This window comes from Odontesthes bonariensis, chromosome 18, assembly GCF_027942865.1.
Source record: "Odontesthes bonariensis isolate fOdoBon6 chromosome 18, fOdoBon6.hap1, whole genome shotgun sequence".
In the NCBI taxonomy this organism is placed as follows: domain Eukaryota; kingdom Metazoa; phylum Chordata; class Actinopteri; order Atheriniformes; family Atherinopsidae; genus Odontesthes; species Odontesthes bonariensis.
Window position 1 is genome coordinate 20,212,844 of NC_134523.1, and position 19,085 is coordinate 20,231,928.

At 37.9% G+C, this 19,085-nt stretch overlaps 1 protein-coding gene across 2 annotated transcripts in view; it reads right to left on the reverse strand.

Moving 5' to 3' along the window:
* LOC142367499 (glutamate receptor ionotropic, kainate 5-like) overlaps positions 1-19,085 on the reverse strand; it is a 242,992-nt gene that overhangs the window by 58,445 nt on the left and 165,462 nt on the right. For both annotated transcript variants that reach the window (XM_075449494.1, XM_075449493.1), the window contains 5 exons: positions 16,745-16,909; positions 13,675-13,772; positions 10,129-10,294; positions 6,329-6,507; positions 4,153-4,206 (listed from right to left, as the gene is read on the reverse strand). In XM_075449494.1, coding sequence (XP_075305609.1) covers positions 4,153-4,206; positions 6,329-6,507; positions 10,129-10,294; positions 13,675-13,772; positions 16,745-16,909 — 662 coding nt within the window. The remainder of the gene's footprint in view (positions 1-4,152; positions 4,207-6,328; positions 6,508-10,128; positions 10,295-13,674; positions 13,773-16,744; positions 16,910-19,085) is intronic.

Genomic DNA, 19,085 nt, shown 5'->3' on the forward strand with positions numbered 1-19,085 from the left:
ATCGATCCTATATTGGTAATTTATGCAGAATCTTAGTTCAGCCTGTGTATGAGATTGCACCTCCCATCTCTTTAAAGCTCCCTCTTAAACAGTGCTAGTACACATTTATTGTTTGTAAGTACTTCAACCAATTCAATTACTTGCACTTTAAATATTATAGATACTCCTGAATCATGAAATCACCAAACCAGTCAATAAACATCAGATCTGCCATGATATAACAACTGACCGACTGCAATGTCATCTTTCACTTCAATATATAGCTTGAGAAAACTAAGCTTGCATAGACAGTGGGACTAACAATTACAGGAGCAAGTCTATTCCATCACATGCTCCTGAGCTGAGCGACTGAAAAAGCAGCTGATCTGTGGACACGATATTTCAAAGAAATCTCGTTATCCAGCATGTCACTTCTATTAAGCAAGTCTTTTTTTTTTTATATTTCAAGTTAAAAAGCATTTTTCAGGTCAAAATGATTTTAATTTTTCTTTGTATCCTCGCTAGGTTTCAACGCATGCTTTATGAAATGATAAGAAGTCTAATAGACTCCAGCTGTAAAGCAACATATGCACTGACTCTGGGACTGAAATATAAAAAAAATCCTGCCACTTTGACTTCCAAATCTCTCTCCCTCTCATTTCCTTAACATTGTCCCAACATGTTAGGACCTGTTACTCTTACTGTTGTTTTTGCACTCAGCGGATACCAAATCAATTGCAAAAGCAGCAAAACCAGTAAGTAGTGCAAATATGGTTTCACAGCAGAAATTACCTGGACTAAATACAAATCTTATGCAGTGGAAAGTCTTAACAGAAAGTTATATATGGTCTGAAGTTGTGCAGCGTTGCAGACAGACTGCCTGCGAAGCATTCTGGCAAAGAATCTATTCAACCTGCAGATAAAGTATCTATAGAGGGTACAAAGAGTATAGAGAGGAAGCCTTGTTTATTTCCTTAAATCACCATCAAACCTGAACTTATACCCTTGATCAAAATTTCTTGGAATATTTAGATTCTAGAACCCTTTCTGCCCAGAAGTTGATGCTAAAACCTGAGTGTGAGGTTAACATCCTTTCCCTGAAGTCTCTGTCTCTCTTATTTTCTTAATATTGTCCAAGCCTGTGAGGAAACTGTTGCTGTTATTGTTTCTGTTGCACTCGCTGGATGCCAAATCAATTTCAGCAGCAGCCAGGCCGGCTGTCAGACTGTTAGCCTGCCAGCACTGACAAAGAGCAGTTGGCGGGCCAGGTTGCAGGGAGCAGGCCAACACTGCCGAGGGAAGAAACACTGCGACAGCATTCCAGAAGGACACCAGCGATGATGTTACCCCAGCACGCTTTACACCGGAGGTTCATTTAGAAAGGAGCATATTTTCAGCAGCCATTTAGGGCTAGACAAGTTCTCTCTGGTAAATAATGAGGAAAAGTTGCGAAATTTTCAGCATGGTTAAGATTTCTGAGCAATTACGAAGAGTTGGATTATTTCCCTCCCTGTGAGAGACAATAACTGTCATATATCTTCAGGGGTTATATAGGTTAAATCAATACCAATGACTTCCTGATTACTTCACCTAAACTCTGAGAGCTCTGCCTTTTGAATCTCACTTGATGGCTTTAAGTCATTCTGGATTATTGACCTACATGCCAAGATTAACGTCCTAAGAGGCAGTGAGGCAACAAATTGTTTTTGGGCCCCTACAGATCCTCATTATACGTAGCCTTTTCAGTGTTTTTTCATGCATCTAGAAACCAAACCTAGTTTACAGCTGAATTGGTAGCAAATTTGAAAAGTTTATTTTTATTTTTTTTTTTTCAAGGCTGGCTACTTCTTTGAAAGAAAAATAAATATTTTCCTAGTAAAAGGGAAAATGAATTTTTACAACAAAATTAACTAAATATTGACAAAAATAATTCAGGTGTTAGGTGTTTCTACACAGGGTTCCTTTTCAAGACCAATGTCACAATATACCTGTCCAATATCTATATAATCAGCTACTGTGATGCTGCAAATATCTGTTTCCAAAAGTTTAGCCAAGCCTCCATCCATTTTAGTAGCTACTATTCTAAGCTAACCCCTAACTGCTTGATCTTTTTGTTAATTGCTAAACTGCCCGCAAGAGGTGACTGTGGAGAGGAAAAGGCCCTTTTAATAGGAAGAAATCTACAGCAATCTGCCTTGACCAATAGAGAGTTGACAGTACAATAAATACAATACAACTTGTATATTTTATATATATATCTATATATATATGTACGCATATGGACATTTATATAGACCATCTGCCTAACAGAGATCCTGTAATATAATATCTTGCTCCTGCCAAAAGAGCTCTGACCAGTCGAGGAGTGGTCAAAGAACATCTGAAGGTGTCCTGAAGTGTCTTGCACCAAGACCTTAGCAACGGATTCTTTGGACCCTGTGGGTAGCGGGGAGGGTCTTCTTGTATTGGGCTTGCTTCCCACAGACGCTATCAGATCCTATCAGACTGGTCAGGGGAACATCTCAGGCTCCTTGACATGCTTGTTAGTCCTTCCTAAGTTTTTCTTCGCCAGGCTCAGTGCTGTCCCTCTGCAGAAAGCTGCTCGCTAGAGGAATGGTGTTGCCATACTGTATTGCTGTGGGGGGGTTCTTGGTCTGTAGAAATGTTTAGGTAGGTGTCAAAGGGAAATCCATGTGAGTCCCAGGATGCATGTTTTCCCAGCAGAACATTGCACTGGATCAAGACGAGACGTTAATGGTCACTATCTGATACTAACAAACACACATGTATATGCATGCATATATATATAGATATATATATCTATATATATCTATATATATCTATATATATAGATATATATATCTATATATATAGGTGATGCACAGTGCAAACAGAAGTTTGGGACTATATGAGTACAACTACAGTGCAGTGTTCAGGGAAGATGGACTCAAGAGGTTTGAAATACACCTTCTTTCACAGTAAGTAGAGCATTTTTAACACAAAGTTAAAGATAGGTCATAGATGGCTCTTCTGGTGAATGAATGAGAGTGGAAGAGGTGACGTGGCGGAAGAAATTTTCTTTTGGTCCCTTTCCAAGCTTTTCTTGCAGAGAGGTCGAATGACAAGTTTGCCCTTGGTTTGTTTGCCCCAATAAAGCCTGTGACATGACAGTGTTTAGAGTCAAGGCAGAGATCAAGATGAGTTATTATGTATGCAGCCTTTTTGTACAAGGGCATAAAACCGAACAGTAAAATTATAATGATGACAAATAGCGGCAGGACATGCACACGTCATTAATGGAAAGGAACAGTAAAGGAGAGTTGAGGGAAAAGAGAATATAGCCTACTGTATGAAAATACTTAGTTTTTATGATGGAAAAACGTAAAGTATGAAAAGACACATATTTGTTAAGTTAAGAATGTCGGGAAGAGAGAAGAAAGAAAACAACAAAAGGGGAAAGAAAGAAAAAAAGGTTGAGAAAAGAAAGAATGTTGTTTAGAATAAGAAAAGAGTAGAGAGGAGGATGGAGGCTAAGTGCAACAAGTTATGAACAGAGGAAAGCTAATTATTAGATCAAAGGAACATAGACGATCATGAAAGATCATAGGACTGGATGACAGAATAGGAAGACGTTTAGGTTAAGAGAAATACAAAGAAAAAAAAAAGATGCATGGAGAAGGGATTTGAGGAAAACAGGAAACTATAAAAAGTAATCTAATGATGGATGGCAGATTGAATTAGAAGGAACAAACAAACAGAAATGGAAGAGAAGTGATAAGGAAAGATGAGATGGTTTAGTAAAGAAAAGGAGGTGAAGAAAAAAAATACAGTTAAAGAGACTAAATATAAAAAAGGACCAACGGAAACAAGATCCAGAAATAATCACTTGGTCCAAGATGGTTATAAAGCAGTAAAATGTAATGAAAATATAAATGACATTGCAGAGATGGAAATAAAATGCCTTTTATGTTAAGTATGAATAACAATGGACAATGAGTATTAGAAAAGAGGGTGAGGGAAAAGAAAAGTAAAATTAACCAGATTAAAAGAAAGAAATACGATTACAATTAAGTAAGAAGGAATGAATAGAAAATGTGTAGAGAAGAAGTGCAAAAAAGTGGAGAATCTTCCTGAATGCCTCCTGAATGATTAACATGAAGGCACCAGACTTACCATGGTGGTGAGGATGTACTTATAGAAGGCTGATGTCATCCCCAGCTCGTTCGCCTGTAGGTCACAATACAAAAAAGAGGGCTGAGACTGAAGTCCAATTTTTTAAAAGTCACAGTACTCTAAGTTCTCCACTTGCCACAATAGCTTTTCCCAAATTGAATCCAACAATGTGACAGTCTATCCAGCTTTTAACATTAACCACTTGGCAACTGTGGTTAAAATGAGAATAATAATGAAAAAGAAAATAATAGCTGAAAGAGCTTAGTATGCCTTCATTGAGCAGGTGAAAAGTCGTCTAGACACCTCATTTTCATTTGGTCTAAATCTGGCTTAAAACTCTGAATTACAATTGCCAGGAGGTTAGGTAGTCATATCATGAAAACTTTCTGATGCACACTCAAGGCTTCTCACAGCAGGTTTACCGCAGTGAACTGTGCAGCCTGTCAGTCTGAATAGCTGTCTTGTACTTATTTGGTCATGTTTCACATCCAGGATCTGACAGCAGAGCTCTCCCACTACAAATGTTCAGTGCCAGTGGTGATTTAAGCTGGCAGCTTCACACTGAAAATCCTGCATTAGTTGTTTTATTAATCCATTAACCTTGCCCACACACTGTGAGCTTATGTTTCCTTCAGTTTGCCTGCACAACCTGAGCTTTAGAGAAAAAAAAAAAAATCACTGCTGTTGGTGAGAAATCTTGCATTTTTAATTTGTCAAGTCCAAAGAATATGAGAGTAAGGCTGCACCCTGCTAAAAACTGGTACATTTTAGTTGGAATCTGGATGCTATTAGCTAGTTCAGCAGGAAACCTGCCTGTTCTCTACTGTATACTGTTCAGTCCCTGTGGAGGAGCCAATGACTGCAATAACCCAAAGGATGCGTTTACGCGATTTCAATTTCCTTGTAATCAAGCTAAAACTGTTTAGGATCACAGTGAGAAATAAGATATAAGACTGAGCTCTTATTGCCCATATTTGAATACTTTGGATCCCACAGGTTTATTTACAAGTGTGGCACATCACACAGTTAATCACATACCATCTGTGACAGCGTAGGTGGTATTGTTTTCACCTTGTGAGTATGTCTGTGCATGGGTCTGCATTTGTGTGTGGGATCGTGGCAAAATGTGCTTCTGGAGTCACCTAATGTGGCAAGAAGTTGGTTGTGACTCGCACTGGCTGCTGACAGATTTTGTTATCAAGGTCAAAGTACGAAGATGAATGTAATCCAAGCCCTTACTGGTGCCAGGGCTGGCATGATCGCATCAGATGGTTTTCTCTGGTTATTCATTTCAGAAGTCTGGACACAATTTCTCATTCGCATGTGATTATTATGCTACATATACCTCAACCATTCTATGAGGGAAAATTAAAGTTTTGCACAATTTGAAAAATGAATTGTTTTCTTTTTAATCTCAAGGCTGTTCTCAGGGTTTTACTCTTCTAAAAGAACTCTCCTCTCCCTATAATGAATTACAGAGTCCAGTTACATAAGTGCTTCGCAGATGCTTTTTCAGGTGTAAAAACAAAACCTTATCTAGCAGAATCTGCTGAGTGACAATCTAAATAATTTCCTTTCACACTAATCCCTTTGCATTTGCCTTTTAAATTGTCTCACTTTCTTTTGAGTTTAATGCTAAACTCCATAAAAGAGTTCTCATTCCCCCTGACATTGCTGTGCATTTCAGATGCTACCTCCATTTTACATACTATTGTGCTTAGGCTTTTGTTTTAAGAAACTCTGTTAGAAACTATATTAGCTTCACTGTTAACCAAGTTAAAAAAATAAAAAAAATTCTAAATACTTGTTCAAAGAGTTTAGAAGAAAAAAAAATGTGCTCCACTCAGGGGAGCATCTAAAATTTAAACCTTGCTCAGGCTCTGAGTGCAAACAATCCCGCGGTGCTGCAACCTCCAACCTGAACTTGAAAGAGCACGCATTTTTATAACTTATTCATTTATTTTCAATCGTCTGCTCTGACAATTTTATCTCCTTATATCATGGTATAATTTGCTTTCATATCAACATCTTGACCCATTAAGCTATGCAGTGCTCACCATAAATGACAACCATCACCTGGACTACGACTGATTCTGAAGATAAGTAACACAATACAAGTTTCATAAAAGGTAACAACAGGAACAACAAGGGTGAGGTCACAAAAAAAGTTACATACCTTCCTAAGGATATGGTAAGAGATAGAGGCGTTGGCGTCTATGATGATCGTAGCCACTTTGTCATCACGGATCTCCTTCAGCATAGGGGTGGGATCCAGGCTGTCATCCAGCATCCGCACTGACAGCGTCTCCCTGGAAATGAGAAAGTGGCGAACCAGCTCCTCTAATCGCAGCAGGCCTAAAGAGCCGGAAAGAGCCATGAGAAAAATAAAAACTGTTTAACCACATGGTAAATATGACTGCCTCTCTCAAACATGGTGGGGTGAAATATGAGCTCCATTTGGTTGAAAAGTTCAAGTTTTTAGTCATCCAGGTGCGGTCTGCAGCAGCAAATTCACCAGTGGCTGCAAGTGTCAGATACTGTGAGGCTGAAAAAGATTAGGGAAATAAACAAATTACCCCCATCTGAGTATTCAACTTATTTGCATGTTAAAGGATAAGACCGGTTTTTTGACATTGGGCCCTTGATTTCACATTATAACATGATGTTCTACTCACCCCTGCTTGTTGTTGGTCATTTGGAGCTGTTCCGAAGATATTCGAGAGGCGTCTGGCTGCTCTCTTGAGATATTCGGCCATGAAATGGTTTCCTATGGGCAAGCTTATACAGGCCCAAACTATGCTGTTTATAATTTATTAATTACTGTACATTAGCACTGATAACGTGGAGGTGCGTCGCTTACTTAAAAAAATCCGGGTTACTGTAATTTTGATTTTTTTGTCGTAAAGTGGGTGTTACTGACGTCCTCGTGGTGCTACTGCCACAGACAGCCCACAGACCTGCTGCCTATTTATTCATTCGGCTAAAATTCAAAATTAGTAACCCGGATTTTTTTAAGTAAGCGACGCACCTCCACGTTATCAGTGCTAGTGTACAGTAATTAATAAATTATAAACAGCATAGTTTGTGCCTGTATAAGCTTGCCCATAGGAAACCGTTTCATGGCCGAATATCTCAACAGAGCAGCCAGACGCCTCTCGAATATCTTCGGAACAGCTCCAAATGACCAACAACAAGCAGGGGTGAGTAGAACATCATGTTATAATGTGAAATCAAGGGCCCAATGTCAAAAAACCGGTCTTATCCTTTAAGTTATTATTCCAACTTGAAAAAAAGAGCAAAGTTTCAGAAATTTATGATTTGATGGCTTCTTCAAAACCTTAAAAAAGGTAATAAACAGACTGGGATAAAAGAGATTATGCACAAAGTCTTTTTTTAGATTTCTTTCTTTAGAAAAATAAATGGTCCCATGTGTCCAAACAGTGAAGCTATTTACTTATCAGAAAATACTGAATTTCAAGAAATGTTTAGAAACATTTTCTGCATTACATTACATACTTTTCTCAATAAATTGATTAAGTGGGATTTGAAACTTCCAATATAGTTTGCTTTACTCAGCTGAAAACAGATACAGAATACCCTTTTCATAATCTTCTTCTTTCTTTGACACATGGAAACAACGGTTTGAAAATGTGCCTTAAAACTCAAGAGCTGTTGTACATACTATGTACTTTTCTCTGAATAAATCAGTTACATATATTACACTTTTCAACTGGTGTGTCAACACTGCACTCTGACAAGTATATGTCAAGGTTGGAAGAACAGCTTGTAGAGTCGCTGTTTGTACAGCAACTAGAGGCACCTCATAAGTGTGGCTGAAATTTGATTAATATTTGGTTTATTGTAATGAATGTCACAATGTTTGTTGTCGGATCAAATAGGAGTGCTGCTACCAAATATGCTAATTTCAGAGGACATCTGGCACTTTGATACAGGAGATGAAAAACCATAGAAAATACTCTCTCTTAAAGAACAAAAGGAGATTTTTGCAAAAAAAAAAGGGATCTATAGTTATCTAATCATACCATGGAAGACAGATGAAGTGATTAGTTTGATCTACAAATAGGTAAATTTTGTGCTCCGAAATCTAAATATCAAATGTCAATTTAGGAACAATTGCATTTTCTAAAAATCGAAGGGTGTAAGTATGTCTTTGATGATTCATGTAAATTAATTAATTATGTGTACACTTTAAAAGACAAAAGAAAACTAGATGGGTCAAAAAAGAGTGGCTTTCATTATTAAAATACTTCCTGAGTAGTATTTCGTGAAGGCTGCTTTGCTGGCATCATCTCAGTCGGTCATCCACTACGTCGTTTTCCTGCCTGCCCCTGATAGAAGAAGTGGGTGTGTCGTGTCTAATTGCCACCATAAAACATTCATCGAGGCCCTGCTGGGTTTAATTGCCCGACGGTAGAGTTCATGACAGCATAGAGGCCTGTTAAACACTGCCAGTTAGATACTGATGTTCTGAGGCGACCGCTAAAGACAGAGACATTAGAACAGTGAGCTCAGGCAGGGGGAAGAACAGAGTGAGATCAGTGGAGGAAATGAGGAAGGAAAAACACTTGTACAAGAGGACACAAGAATGAAGAAAATAGGAAAGTACGGGATAAGGTTGAAGTTAAGCAAAAGCAAGAAAAAGAGTGAAATAGTGGGAAGAAGAAAGAAAAAATTCTTAAATTGAAGCGTAGGAAAAGACAGGAAGGATAAAAGAGGGAAAAGCTAACACTTCTGATAGTAAAATAAAGTAAAAGAAGTTGCTGTTATAAGTGAATCAGCTTTAGCATTTGTCCTTATTTTAATAGGTTTTTGATAAACGTTTTGCATTAGCGTTGCGATGCACATAGAAATAATTTCTATTCGTGGGTAACATTACAGCAGAAATGGCACCAATTCTGTTTCACAATTTTTTCCTCCCTCCAGCCTATTACACCAAAACTGTAATGTCGACAAAGTCACTCGTCTCTTCTCTCTTAATAACAAACTCCATTAACAGGAAAAAAATGTCAGCTGTGTTTGTGGTCATTTTCACAACTGGGCAATCAAAGGTTGAAATTACTTCTGTTGGTTATTTCCAATCCAATCCAGCTTTATTTATAAAGCACTTTAAAATAACCACACAAGTGCTGTACAGAAGAGTAGGTATTTGTCAGATAATATCGTAATAATATAAACACAAACGTCATTACACAGCTTTAGAAAATATTCCTACCTTTGGCAAATGCTCCATTTAGCCCAACAAATCCACAAGAATAAAAAAGTTCACTAATTCCCTTTGAAAGATAAAACAATACTTTAAAAGCTTAAAATAAATGATGCTTTAATTTTGTATGAATTTTTCATTTCTCCTGGCTATTTGGAACCAGTGAGGAGCAAAAAACCCTCATAAGTATAAAACCTAAACATTGACTTTGAATTAGTAGTTTTTGAATAACAACAACAGGCAACATTGTTCAGAGGAAGGACTAATCTTGAACAAATCCCACCCTGTGCAACTCCGAGGTCTTAAAAAAACTGCTGAGGGAGTCTTACTGTCAGATACCACAGGGCACCTTTAAAGGTCTCGTCCAGTCCTGGCCCCAGCAAATCTGTTTTGAGCTCAGATAAAATTTTTATCTCCTGGTAAATTCAGTTAAAACTCCACAGTTTGAAATAACTGCTCGCTGGGAACAAACATCGGCTCTTGGTGCAGCACATCCACTTGCTCAGCACATTGTCATGTATCTGATTCCAGCAGAGCAGCACTGCGCATATGAAAACATGCAGAGTAGAAGATGGATAAAAACTCCAAGAACAACTCCAGTTCAACTCAGTCACCGGAAAAGCCAAAGCTTCTTTAAAATCAAATGTTTTCACCCTTATAGTGGCCAACACTGCACTGCAAGCAGGACACAGAGGGAATGAAAAGATGTGGCAAGGATGTAACATATGCAGACACACAGTTCAGAGACTCACACTCAGCTTTGGCACAGATGAGGCTCGCCGTAGGGTAGCCGAAGGAGCGCAGGATGGATCCGATGGCCAGGCTCAGGTCCTCATTACTCGGGTAGAGTGTAACTGAGGCGAAGCGAAGGTACGGCAGCTTTGGGGTTTCTTCAGGGCCGATCTTCACATGAGGGATCTAAGTGAACGAGTGGGGAAGGAGAAGAATGATTATGAAGAGAAAAGAGAGAAATTATGAAGAGAAACGAGGAGGAAAGTAGAGAGGTTTGCTTCAAGACCGCCTTTGTGTGAAGGAAAATGTGGAGAAGGATGGAGAAGTATTGAAAAAAAGTATCAGTGGGAAAAATGACAATCCCTTGCAAAAATTATGGAATAAAAAAAACTAAGTAATTCAAAAGATGAATGTTTTGTCTTTATAAAACATACCTAAAAGAAAAATAAATAAAACTACAGCCATTTCTGGCATTTTCTTTTCAAATCAAATAAGAGGAAAACATTATGGAATCACTGAGTTTGCATTTCTAAAACAATTACCTGTCTAAAGGCTATATATGTAAATTAGTCTAAAGTTAAAAGACAGTGGTTGCAGAGATTAACAAACTGCTGCAGGAAACAAAGTTCAAACAAGAGAGCTGTCTGTGGAAACAACGGAAGGGATTAGAAGACTCCTTCAAAAAGGTCATTTAACATTGAGTGTAGCAAAAGATGTTGTTTGTTCCTTGTCAGCTTTGTCTAAGATTATGACCAAGGAGTAATAAAATGGGAAGCTTGTAAAAGGGAAATATAAGGATCGACTAAGGAAAACATCAAAGTGTCACGACAGAAAACTGAAACCCATATGCCTTCAAAATAGAAAAAAAAGGAGTTAGTGTTTGTGACTTAAGTGTAAGAAATCCACTTAAAGGAAATAGGATTTACATCCAGAAAAGTCGAATATAAAGAATCTCTCACATCAAAACAGAAGAAAACAAAGTTAAAATGGGCAGAAGAAGAGTGATGGACTGTGGATGATCATGAAAGTGATATTCAGTGATGATGCACTAACTTTTGTTTGGTTCAGGTCCATGAAACACAAATAGGTGACATGCTTGAGGTAAACAAGCACATTTCCACAATCACTGATGTGTCATCAGTGATTGTGGAAATGTGCTTGTTTGTGCTTGATGGTAAAGTAAAGGATCAGTGATGGCAGTCATTCCCTCTATTGAAAATTTCTCATTCATCAGTCGAAAACAGGTTTGGCGATGAGGAGATAATTTTTTTGGATGATAATGCATCTTGCCACAGAACAAAGTTCGTTCAAAATTTAATTCAGGAAAAACATATCAACCCAATGGCACGGCCAACAGACAGTCCACATCTCTATCTGATTGAAACTTTATGGTGAAAACTAAAAATAGACGATTGACGAAGAATATTATCTTTCACAAGTCCTCAAATAATTCAAGCTGTCATAAAATCCAGAGGAGATGGAACAAAGTACTTATTGTAATTTCCTTTTCTTCATGCTCTCACATTTTGGGGCCAGGCTCCGGCCACCCCGCACACCTGAGTTGGATAGCGCGTATGGAAAATGGATGGATGGACTCTTTATCATTTTATCATTTGATGGACTCTTTTTGGAAGTGAAAAAAGGACTTACTTACTACAGTAAGTAGTAATTTCAGCATTGATTAAAAGAAAAAGTGCAAGCTGTCGCTCCGGTGATATAATACATTAGAGTTAGTTAGAACCTTGCATATTTGGGTGCAAAAATAAAGAAGCCTAAGAAGTACATCCATGATCCTTTCCCACCAATTTCGGGCACAAAGTTTTTTCTACCAATAGAAACATGCCCTGACATGTTTGTATTTTTGCTGAGAAATGAATGACGAATTGAAAAATAATTAACCTTTGTGATGAAGGAGAAATTGAGTCAGAGGTCAACTGTCCTGTCTAATCAGCTGTTTACTGATTTAACTTCTACTCACAACTTTAGAGGTTCAAATGGCCAACTGTAATTAACTCAGCTCGGTTTCGCTCTGATATGACGAGCTTATTTCAAATCCAACCTTAGAATCCAATAACATTTGACATGTGACAGGAAGGTTAAAGGCTTACAATAAAAAGTGGTGGAGATGAACAACAGTTAATTCACTTAAGCAAGGAAATTGTTGAAGACAAGTTTATCTGCTTAAAAATCAATCAAAATGCTTTGACAACTGTTGCCTGAGAGCGAAGATGTCACGATAGTTTCAGTGTCGTAGCAAACAAAAACTCAATTACATGATAGTGATTGCTTTAATGAACATGTCACGTGAATATTATCAAGCATATATTCCACATTAGCCACTTTCATAATCTAATTGATCATGTTCCATTTGGAAATAAAACTCCAAATAAATTGTAACAATTTAGTAAACATTAAAGTTAAATTAAATTGAAGCACATTTAATTCAAGTACTGTGTAAAGTGAACCATTTAAGACTTGTTTAATGTATTTCAGTAGGGACTAACCCACTGATTTCTAAAACACTGAACAACTTGTTCAATACCTCCTTCATATAGTTACAATTATTTAACCAAATCTCCAACTAAGGTGATTGTATTTGATTAAATTTTATACAAGTGTCGAAAAGGACTATTTTGTTTAAGAATTTAAAGTCCTTGTCCATAATCCACATGGGTATTATAAAATTATTATCCATTTTCAACTTTCGTCCATGTCACCAAAGATGAATGTTTATGAAAACTCTTTTCAGGGCAATAATGATAAGTAGACATGGGCATCATGTTCAAAGTAATGGATTTGTTTCATTAGTATTAAAGGTGGGGTCTGTGATGTTTTCTGGAGAGTTTTTTTTATCAAACTGTCTGAAAACCTTCTCACGACCCCATTGCACCCACTAAAATAGAATGTTTGGGAAAAAAACGAAATCTTTTAGTCCATAGTAGAGGGTGTAGCAAGAGGAAATGTCTGACCAATAGAAGTAATGATGAGAGTTACTTCTATTGGATTCTGACACGCCAATCAACCGTCAGCCCCCCTCCCCCCTGCGCGTTCACAGACTCGTGACTCGTTCATGTGTTTTGAAGGCGTGGTTTCGAGGGGTGGACTGAAGGGAGAGGCAAGGTTGTGTATTTTCAAAAATATAGCTTGCAGGAACCGTTTTTCCAAGATCTCATACCCCACCTTTAAAAGTAAAACACACGGATGAATCACAGCAGAACATTCTTGTTTTTGTTCTGTAAGGGACATGTACATTTTATCAGTGTCTGCATGTACGTCAGGATTCTCATGACCTCATAAGCTCCTCATTTTGGACCTCGATATGCAGCTCACTTCTTTGAAATAATGAGTGAGATGTTTCGAGGAGAAGCTGTATGACGTGATTCATCCTTTTTTTTATTCATCAGTTTTTTTTTTTTTATTCATACTTGCTGTTCTGAAGGTGACATTTCCCATCCAAGTATCTTGTGTGGATGAGCCCAAGTTATAGACTGATTTACACCTAAAGTGTAGTTTGATTTGAGTGGCCCATTTGGGACGTGGCCTTGCTCTCACCAAGTTGGACTCACCTCCTTTTCTCCACAGATGTGACTGATGGTTGACCCAGACGCAGGGCTGGAGGCAGGACCAATTACTGAAACCACACCCTTTGGAAGAATCTGACACACTGAGAGAGATAATGACAAAAAGTTCATTTCAGAGATTTGAGTTAAACTTTTTTTATAAGGCTGTACAGCAGTGCCAGAGTACGACTAGGTGTTCAGTGTGTGAATTATTTATCAATGGCCAAATAGTCATTTTTCATAAAAGATACATTAAAATTGTAATGCATCACATTTTATCTAACTAGGCCTGCGTGACATGCACAAATAATGGACTAGACTATGTCATTTTTATTAACGTAATAGACCTCTGTTGTTCTTTGAATCTACAATGTAAATATTACAAGCCCCATAACATACTATGTAGATGTAGATATTATGTAGAATCAATGGATGCACCATGTGTGTACTCCTATTGTGTTTTCTATTAAACTGTCAGATGCCAGATTACTCATGACAAATTTAATGTCTTTATCATTCTGAGCAGGAAATCTGGTTATTTGTTGCTCAAAGGCTACAGAGACATTTAATAGATATTTTACTTCACAGCATATTTAAAGTAGTTCATGCTTTTAATCTATCTTAAAAATCATGTATAAACTTTCATCCTTAAATGGCATTTGAAGAAAATTCCATGACTAGTTATTTGACATTTTGCTTGGCGACACGCTGCCAACTTGACATTACACAACCATTATCATCATGTCTTTCTTTGCCTTAAGCAGCAAGTTCCTTACTTGTTTGTCCTTGATAAATACCATGCATTAGGCTGCATCACTCTCCTGCATCTTTTGTTTTCCCACCTGAACTTTTAAGACCTGATTATCCATTTTTCTCCTTTTTTAAAAAAAGCTTTTTATCACTTTGTCGAAGGATGAATTAAAGCAACTTGCAAAACTGGAGCCTTGCTCAGTCTTATCCTTTGCACTCTTTAGGCTGAACAGTCACAAATGTAGAAAGTGCAACTTAGTAAAAGTATTCTTTTTTCCAACCTGAAGCATAACCAATCCATGGGAAAATGTTGATATACAGCTAGCTACTACCACTACTCATTTCCTATCAAGAAGATAAGAAAACAGCATTGAGAGTCCAAGCAGTCAAGACTGCAACAGCTTGGCTACTTGTACTCGTAAGGTTGTGTTCTCATGTATGAGCTTGGTGGAGGGGTCAGATATCAATACCATGTTGCACTCCAACTGTTTTTTTGGCTTAAAATGACAATAAAATTACATTACTAGCAGAAAATGGCAGGGGCTCTTGGTTAGCACACAATAATATAGTATGAACTATGATGGAAAGGTAGATAAAAAAAAAAGCTTTCACTTTAAAAATTCAAGACACTGAGCTAGACCCTTTTCATTAGCATGCTTTGATCTGTCGGTTTTTCTATTGTGCAACATTTCTACTGTTCACTGTGTGTGTGCGTGTGTGTGTGTGTGTGTGTGTGTGTGTGTGTGTGTGTGTGCATGCACCCTGATTTGAGAGAGAACTTAAAAGCGTCTCCTTTGGAAAGTCTTCTTGTGCCGCTGGCAGTTCGTAATTAATAAACATTAAGAGCAGCTGCTTGTTCAGAATACTGCAAGTTCTCAGGTCACTGTGACCTCACTTTTTACTGATTGTCAACACCCTAAATCTGTAAAACACTGTCACCATCCATCTGTCTATGTGTCTGTTTTACTGCTTTAATCAAGGCCTGCTTGGACATAGTTAATTATGTACTTAAAAACCTCCAATATGTACAATTTAGTGGTTCTGGCACTATTCTAATAAATACCCAATTTTGTCATACTTATCTGTTGATTATATTTCTAACTGGAGAACTGAAATTGAAAGAATGGAAGAAGACAGTGATAATCTTTTAAGGATTCATCAGCAATAAGAACTATAGTATTAACAATTTAATCAATAAAACACTATGAACACAATAATGTTCATATTATTCAGAATTTTAAGATTGTGATCCCAAATAAACATGATACTCCAGGCTGAGGCTAAAAGCTAAACAATCACGTGTTGCAGGTTTAGGTTCAGATCAATAGGTAATTTCACTGAAATTACACAGCATAATTTTAAAGAAGCTTTCATATTTGGATCCCTTCTTCTTTTCGAATGAATTTATCATTGTTAGTCTCTTTAAAGCTGCAGTCGGCAGGTTTTCAAAATTGCGAGTCTAAAGTCGGAAAATTCGAACTGATACAACTTTCAGGTCCCTCCCCCAACCTCTAACAAGCTCCGAATCGCCCCCCAAACCCCTCATACCCCATACCCCTCCCCCTCTGTGGACGAGGTTGTGCACGTGAGTTCACACCAGTGTGAGCGCACACAAGCTGGGGCAGACTCACGCTCAGCAGCGTGTGCACAAGCTGTGATTGACAGGTAGGATTCCTCCACCCTAACTTGATTGGTTAAAAACAGCCGGGAGCACTCGGTTTTTGCAAGCATGATTACAGGCTTCAGAGGGAGCTACAGATTTCGTTATTTTTCCTAAACAGCCTATTTAGTATTCTACTTCCAGAATCCCATGACAGTTCAAGCTAATATGACTAAAAAAAAGTTGCCGACGGCAGCTTTAACATCTAATTCCATTCACCCCACCTTCACACTGACTTCACATTAGACATTGAGAGGAAAAAAAGAATAACCTTGATATTAATCTGTTATTCAATAGTGACATTAATTTTCTAAATAAAAACATCTAAATAGGCTTAATTTAAATAGGAATTTCCCTTTTTATTTTAAAAGCCCCTTTATAGTTTTTTTTCAGAGGGCATTTTTTTTAACCTTATTCGGAGGGTTGTTTGCTCCCTGTTTTGTAAATGTGCTGAACATCTGTGTATTTACTGAGCCTGGAAGAATTGTTTGCACCTGCTGCACTTTTGACTTGCCGTGCTAAATAAAGTTTGATGCTTCATTACTCTGAACTGCTCCTGCACATAGAGTGCTTGCTGAAGTTAACCTTCACTGGAAATGTCAGCATGGGGAGCACCTGCAGCTGGAAGGGAAGATTACCACCACATGGGAACAAAGCGAGGCTTACTGGTGTCAGTGGTGTCATACTGAGAGTCCTTCTGTAGCTCGTAGACGTCCACCTCCACCTTAGCTTGGGACGAACCTTCCATCTGATTATTGATGTTCTCCCTCGCCAGTGCCAGTGCCAGACGTTCACCTCGACCGCATGAAGACTGGTCATCCAAAATGGCCGCTGAGGGAAAGAAGGGGGGAGAGAAGAAGCTGTGTTTTATTTATGCTGATGTCAGGTGATATTTCTCTAAGTAAAGAAAACTATTCTTCTATTCACATTTAGTGTCTGATAATATGTTGGCCTTCAAAACCCATGATGATGCAGGTACATTGCAAGTTTGATCTATGTCACAACATACCTCAAAACTTCTGGTAAAGGTTTTTTGTTTAGACTTTCAAATTTTTTTGATTCAAGCATGCATCAAACAAATATAGTTATTAATCTTATGTGAAACAATTTACAAAACTGTTCTGCCTAGAGGTAAAGAACAGTCTCCTCAAGTGGAGACAGCACTGAGCCTTGGCTTCATGTGGAAGTCAAATGAACAAGTGATAGGGATCTGGATCTGGTCTCATTTGAATTGTGACAAACAGAATTTGCCCACATTGTTTTTAAGGTGCGCGCTAAGATTCCTGGAGTTAAACAGGAGAACTTGACTTATTTTGAAACTGGCACACGTCAAGGTAAACAGCGAGCACTTGACACATTTCAGCTGAAGAATTCTACTGCTGAATAGAATTCTCCTTCTCCCTTTCATCTGTTCAGTATACTGTAAAATATTTTTACAGGCAATAGAAATGTGGTGTTTATGCATAGTAAATGTGTTATCTATCATTATGTCATACTCTGAATACACAACAACACTAAAAGTCTACAACGACTATGAGAACATTCTGCTGACTCTGCAGATCGATGGCGAGCTGCAGAGCTGCTCCGAAAACTACAGAATATGGACCATATGACATATGGAACAAATTTAAAAACGTCTAACTGTGAGCTTTGTTTATAATCCACTTCTTGAGATGATGTCACTTGCAGATATGTCATTCTAACTGGCTCACTTAGCACACCTGTGGTGAGAAAGTAATGATCCAGCTCAAGACAAAGATGTGCCACAAACATCTTTGTCCATATCATCTACAGGCGAGGCCACAAAATCAGCAAGCCAAATTATAATTTATTATAAGTTCTGAATGGAACCCATGAACAGGATTCACACAAACGTATTTCAGTTCTTTTATATATATATATATATATATATATATATATATATACACACAGTACATATATATAGAACATATAGATTAATATATACGTATGAAAATATGTATTTATATTTTTTCATGTTTTAACCACTAAAAAGAAGAAATAATCTTCTGCATCTCCTTTATTTTTAGTCACTCCTCCTACACCCTTTACCCCTGCTCTGTTTTGCCAGTTTTGTATCTCATTCCCCATCTCTATTTCTTTGTCGATTTGCTTCTCCTCTCCGTACACTGCATGACACTATTTTTTCCGTCTTTTTTGGCGTCCCTTAAGGCCTCCCTTTGCCTCTTCTGCTTGCTTGCTCGTCATTTAAATTTCTTTTTCACCACTCATTTTGTTTCCATCTCGGGTCGGATCATTAGTAATGATGCAAACAAACTCCACCGGACGTGGAACAGTGACGCTCTGTGACTTCCCTTCATGAGTCACAGCAGAGCCCAAGCACCAGTCTACTATCTGCACCTCTCATTTTTCTTCTTCATGTCATCCCGCAGAGGGAAATTAATTTTAATGAATGCAGATACTTAATGTTGGACGCAAAAGTTCAGCTCTCCCCACAGCTAAGATTGTTGCCTGTTCTTTTCTTAACATGGATGGCCCTGAGTTTAAATCCCTGCTGCATTTAACTTGTAAGATTGGCAAGCACGTATATGCCCGTTGCCACAGCAACCGAGTCGCCTGGTGGTTTGTAATGGCTCACCTTCCACTCCTCCATTAGTAAAAGCTGAGAGCGACACGCCGTTATATCTGACACATTCATACACAGAACAATGGAGCATACATTTCTTTCATGTAATTTGTCCCGATAAAGAGAGCACCAGTGAAGAAGCAGAAGTCACACTTTGACTTTCAGAAATGAGACTCAATAAGACTGCTGTAGGCAGGAATTTTGTTACAGTATGTTGCATAGAAGTATAAGTATGTTTTATTCTGAAGTATGAAGCTTTACACTCCAAATTTAATTTAATTTTGAATAATGAATACATTTTGTTTTGATAAAGACTGCAGAAAGAGATGGAAGAAATGCTATGTTTTACAGGGAGTGAATTAATCAACATTCATTACTCGTACTGGCAGCGAGATTATGAAG